Here is a 6000-nt window from a genome sequence, read left to right as displayed (position 1 = left end):
TAAACCAATCTATGATTATTCTGCTAACCCTAGTTAAACGAATTAAGGCTTCATCTATGGTGTGACCATCGTTATTAAATGTTGATCTTGCTTAACACACTGTTCTGAGGGAAAGTAAGGCAAATTTGCTCTCTGAGACTCTTCTCAGCTAGGAACCATTTTGGAGGGCTTTCCAGATTTTTAAAAAAATGCCCTGCAAAATTCAGATTAAATCTGTCCCCTTCTGTACTAGCTTTTTAGTTGCGGGGAGTTTTGAAAATGCCATCACAGAATACTTTCAGAATCAGAAAGATTTCTGTGTTGGGGCGAATTCTTGGCAAGAAAAAAAGAGAAGTGTAAACACATTTTAAAATTATTTAAACCAATTCCCCAATACAGGTAGTCCTTGACTTAAAACCATTCAATTAGTGGCCATTTGAAATTACCACAGCACTGAAAATTGTGACTTATGACCGTTTTTCACACAACTGTTAACAGATAATAGATAATCAGAGTTGGAAGGGACCTTATAGGTCATCTAGTCCAACCCCCCGCCCAAGTGGGAGACCCTACACCATTTCTGACAAATGGCAGTCTAGTCTCTTCTTGAAGGTCTCAAGTGATGGAGCATTATGTGATCAAAATTCAGCTGCTTGGCAACTGACCCATACTTATGACTGTTTTAGTGTCCCTTTTGTGACCTTCTGACAGGGAAAGCCAGATTCACTTAACAACTGTGTTACTAACTTGACAACTGCAGTGAATCACTTAACAACTGTGATAAAAAAGGTCGTAAAATGGGGCAAAACTCACTTAGCAATTGTCTCACTTAATTGTCTCGCTTAACAACTGTGGTTGTAAGTCGAGGACTACCTGTACAACCAAGGCTGGAAATCTGAGGCAGAGTTCACCCTATTCCATGATAAATCTGGGTTTCTGATTAGACGTCACTGCATCCTTTGCTGAATGAGCTATGGTTATATAATATTACTGAGGGACAGGTTTAAAATTCACAGCTTCTGTATTTATAGTTTAGCTTGAATAATTTTCTGCAGTTCTCAGTTGAGCCTCAGGATTAAGGGTTGGGTTAAGAGACATCATTCAACGGAAATTCCTACAATCCAGGAAATCAGAAAAATATGACCTCATATTTCTTTGGTTTTATCCAGGACAATTTAGCATCTCTAGAATTCGGCTTCTTACAAATGGCAGAAAAACACTGGTTTTATTTCTGCTCTTGGTGAATGCAGAAGGCAAATTCCTGCAGCCCGAACTTCTGAGTTCTTTTTTTTTAAAACACAGCTCATGCTAGGTTTAATCCCGAGGGGGTTTTTTTTGAGGGAGATTAAATCTGGTATCTTGGCTACTTTTTGGACAGCACCACAACTTTTGAGGAGAACTATTTAACACATTTAAAAACAACTCCGTTTTAAAAACGCCCTCTCTTCTTTTGGATGATCCTAAAATCTAGGAGGAGCCTTCTGCCTATCCTTCAAACCGAGGGCACCCAAAGTGAGAATAGAGTGGAGTAGAGTAGAGTAGGGAGAGTAGAGTAGAATAGAATAGAATAGAATAGAATAGAGTAGAATAGGGAATAGAATAGAATAGAATAACAGAGTTTGAAGGGATCTTAGAGGTCTTCTAGTCCAACCCTCTGCGTAGGCAGGAAACCCTACACCACTTCAGACAAACGGTTATCCAACCTCTTTTTAAAAACTTCCTGTGTTGGAGCATTTACAACTTCTGGAGACAAGTTGTTCCATTGATTAATTGTTCTGTCAGGAAATTTATTCTTAGTTCTAAGTTCCTTCTCTCCTTGATTAGTGTCCATCCATTGCTTCTTGTCCTGCCTTCAGGCGCTACGGAGAATAGCTTGACTCTCTCTTCTTTGTGACAACACCTGAGATATTGGAAGACTGCTGTCATGTCACCCGGGTCCTTCTTTTCACTAGACATACCCAATTCCTGCAACCGTTCTTTATATGTTTTAGCCTCCAGTCCCCTAATCATCTTCATTGCTCTTCTCTCCACTCTTTCTAGAGGCTTAACATCTTTTTTATATGATGGCAACCAAAACTGGATGCAAATATTCCAAGTGTGGCCTTACCAAGGCCTTATAAAGTGGTATTAACGCTTCCTGTGATCTTGATTCTATCCCTCTGTTTATGCAGCCTAGAACTGCGTTGGCTTTTTTGGCAGCTGCAGCACACGGCTGGCTCCTATTCAAGGGATTGTCCCCTAGGATTCCAAAGTCCCTCTCACAGTTACTACTGTTGAGCCAGGTACCACCTATATTGTACCTGTGCATTTGGATTTCTTGCCTAAATGTAGAACCTTACTTTTAAGTGTGGTCAAAAAAGTCAAAATGGCAGCATGAATCTGTGAATTAAACTCAGTTTCCACCTGTAGTTTCTTGTCCTACATTCAAGTGCTTCAGGAGGACAGGACAAGAAGCCACGGATGGAAACTAATCAAGGAGAGAAGCAACCTAGAACTAAGGAGAAATTTCCCCAAAGTGAGAACGATTCATCAGTGGAACAACTTGCCTCCAGAAGTTGTGGCTGTTCCAACACTGGAAGTTTTTTTCAGAAGAGATTGGATATAACCATTTGTCTGAAATGCTGTAGGGTTTCCTGCCTATGCAGGGGGTTGGACTAGAAGTCCTCCAAGGTCTCTTCGAGCCCTGTGATTCTGTGTTCTAACCATTCTGATTAGCAGCGGTTGGAAGTCACAAGCAGACAGTCTGGTAAGTTTGCAACAAAGCCAGCAGGTTGAAGAATTGAGGATCACAATAGACCCTTTAAACACCCAAGGGCGTAAATAAACATAGCTTGTTTTGCAAAGCTTATATTGGGCGGCTTATATTGGGATCCAGGAAGAGTGTTAAGCTTCAGAACTCAAGATGTGGGGCTGTGTTTCTGGGTTGAAGGGGGAAAATATTGGAGGTGGGTTTCCTGTTTTCTCAAAAAAAAACAAAAAAAAACCTCTGCTGTTTTTGCTATGTTAGACCCCTCCCCAGAGAGAAAGCCCTTCCAATAGGTGAGCAGCAAAACCCATTCCAACTTTGAAATCAGATGTGATTGGTGCAAACCTAGTCCGGCAGTGACATCACCATACAGATGCCCCCCCTAGTGCACTGTTGACATTACTGTCACAATGACCGATGGATGCCATTGTGGGAAGGGGCTCGCATTGTGGCATCATGCTCAGAGCCATATCTTGTTGTAGATCAGGGGTGTCAAACTTGATTTCGTTGAGGGCTGCATCAGGGTTGTTGTTGACCTCAGGGGGCTGGGATGGGTTTGGCCAGGGTAGGCGTGGCCAGATCGACATCAGTCGTGTTGGGGGCCACCTGTGGCAGCCTCAGGGCTCTGCCAGAGAAAACAGCCATGTTTTCACCTGCGACGGCCTCCTGCAACCCTCTGCCAGTGAAAACAGAGCTCAGGAGGGCCGCTCCATTTCTGCTGGCAGAGGCACCGCGGGCCAGTCCTTCACCGTTTCCAGGGCGGCCCCACAGCCCAAATCTAAGCATCCCACGGGCTGGATCTGGCCCCTAGACCTTGAGTTTGACACCCCTAGTGTAGAGGACCAGCCTGAGCCTGAGGGAGGAGTCAAACGCATCATCAGTCTCGAGTCCTTTCGTGCCCACAAGAGATCTAAGTCCAGCCTACCCTGAATTCCACTGACTCTTATTTCCCACCAATTTGCTTTGACTGTTAGTAGTTCAGGTTCTTGTAGAGAGCATCAGCTTGCCATAAACTTTTATATTCCTTTGAATTGCCTGGACTTCCTGACTTCTCTGCTCTGGACAATTGCCAGCAAAAAAACCAGGCTGGCCTTGTTTTGGTTTTTTTCTGGTAAGTGATAATTACCGGAGAGCAAATTGGCTGCCAATAAGAGGGTGGGGATGGTTTTTTGCTGCCCTCACATCTAGGAGCCCAAGTTATATTGATCGACTTTTCTTGGCTAGAGTAGAAGAACCCTGGTTTAGAAAGATTATCAAATGATGCTTTGAAGCATTTTAGGAACTGTAAGAGGCAGAGTCAAAAGAGGAATTAGCCTAGAATCGCTATGTTCCCACAAATGGTCTAAGCCTCTTGAATTCCATGGACTTTTCTCTACCACCAATTTAGTACTGAAGGTTTAGTTGACCAGATTCTGGTGTGTAGGCACTTAATTTGTAGTCCTCATTCTTTGCGCCTGACGGGAACTCAGTGAGGGATGCATCTTTCTAAGAGGCAAATACCTGACTGGATCTCTGGGACAGGGCCCATGTTGCTGAGCCAAATCTCTTCCACTGAACCCGACCCCCATCCTCCCCTCCCAACAGAGTTCCTCCGCCATTGCGCAGAAAGTTCCCAACATCCACAGAAACACAGGTCTGCGTAGATGCTGCGGACGTGCAAGGCATCCGTGGATATTCACACCGAATTAACCGTCCGGGAGCAGCGAATCGAGTCCTCGCGACGACAATGTGGAATCATCCATCAGTCCAGTTGTCCACTGTGCCCACTCCTGAATGATACTGTAAAGAGGGTTCTCTGGACAAGGAGAAAGTCTGGGAGTACAGAAACTCATTGGCCGCACTTAGGTGGGGTGACGGGAGCTTCCTCTCGCCCATCCGTTCCCTGGGGAAGGACGATCCAGGGAGCCTTTCGCGGGGTTGGGAGAGCTGATTATAGACGGCAAAAGGGCTGTTGCCCGGTGGCTGGGATCCTTGGCTGGCGATGGGCGGGAGGCGTGGCATCATGGTGGTGGTGGCGAAATGAGCAGGGAAGGGCTGGTAAGGGACAGTCTCCATGGTCTGTACGCTGTAACTGGTGTAAGGTGCAACCGAGGTCCACATATTGCAGCTCAGAGGGGGAGGGGGAGGAGGTGGGGGAGGAGGAGGGGGAGGAGGAGGAGGAGGAGGCAGATCTTCCACCCCCGACACGCTAGCAATTTCAGAGCCGGAGTACATGCATGCTTCCCGCGGGGTCACGTCGCTGCAGTACGCGGGGCTCAACATCTGTTGGTCGTAGGGTGGCGGCGACCGAAAGTAGGGGTCATCTCCAGCAGAAGAGGTTGGTTCCAAGTAGGAGCGTTTGCAGGGTAGGTCCAGATGCCGGGCCCCTTCTGTGTATGTGCAAAGAATTCATTTTTTTAGTCCTTGGTTTTATCAGACAGAAAAGTTCACAGAGAAAACAAATCTAACTTAATGCCATAGGAATAACCTGGCGGAGTTTAATTTTCAGCGTAAACCAAGCCAGGGTTTCCTCCCTTGAGTTTTGTCCTATTTTGTTGTTGGATAGCAACCATCCCAGCAGGAAGGAGGGAATTGGCATGGACTCATTAGGTAAGACCTCATACAGGTAGACCTTATGTAACAACAGGTCACTTCATGATCCTTCAAAGTTTCAATGCACAGGTAGTCCTCGAGTTGGGGTGCTCACATTGCAGCCCTGGTCTAAAGGGCCCAGCAGAGATTATTCTACCTGAGGCTTCTCAGAAAACAACAACTGAATGAAAAACTGCTGGTGACCTTCTACTGCTGCACCATAGAGAGTATCTTAACTTTCTGCACCTGTGTAGGGTTTGCCAATTGCACAGTGGAAGATAGGAAACATAATCAACTGTTTCCTAATATGATTTGATTGCCTATTTGTACCTTACGACTATATTAAGTGTGGTACCTTATGATTCTTGACAAATGTATTTTTTTTTAATGTATACTGAGAGCACATGCACCAAGATAAATTCCTTGTGTGTCTAATCACACTTGGCCAATAAAAAATTCATTCATTCATTCATTCATTCATTCATTCATTCATTCATCATTGAGACAGCGCTCCAGAGGGTTAACATTATTGCCCAGAGGATCATGGGTTGCCCTCTCCCCTCTTTGGAAGAGCTTTATAGCTCCTGTTGCCTTAAGAAAGTTCAAAACATTCTCAAAGATCCATCTCATGCTAGGCACCCTTTTTTTTTTTTAACTATTACCATCTGGCAGATGGTTCAGAATAATAAAATCAAGGAAAAAAT

At 44.8% G+C, this 6000-nt stretch overlaps 1 protein-coding gene across 1 annotated transcript in view; it reads right to left on the bottom strand.

Moving 5' to 3' along the window:
• Positions 1–4445: 4445 nt before the first annotated feature.
• The window catches only part of TBX4 (T-box transcription factor 4), a 48799-nt gene continuing 47244 nt past the window's right edge, over positions 4446–6000 (bottom strand). The window contains exon 8 of the mRNA XM_026710235.2: positions 4446–5094. Within this exon, the coding sequence (XP_026566020.1) occupies positions 4460–5094 (635 nt within the window). The 3' untranslated portion in view covers positions 4446–4459. The remainder of the gene's footprint in view (positions 5095–6000) is intronic.

The sequence above is a fragment of the Pseudonaja textilis genome, chromosome 1 (genome assembly GCF_049901715.1).
Source record: "Pseudonaja textilis isolate UNSWEBS1 chromosome 1, rPseTex1.2, whole genome shotgun sequence".
Lineage (NCBI taxonomy): Eukaryota > Metazoa > Chordata > Lepidosauria > Squamata > Elapidae > Pseudonaja > Pseudonaja textilis.
Note: the sequence above shows the minus strand (reverse complement) of the source record. Positions and strands in the feature narration are given on the sequence as shown.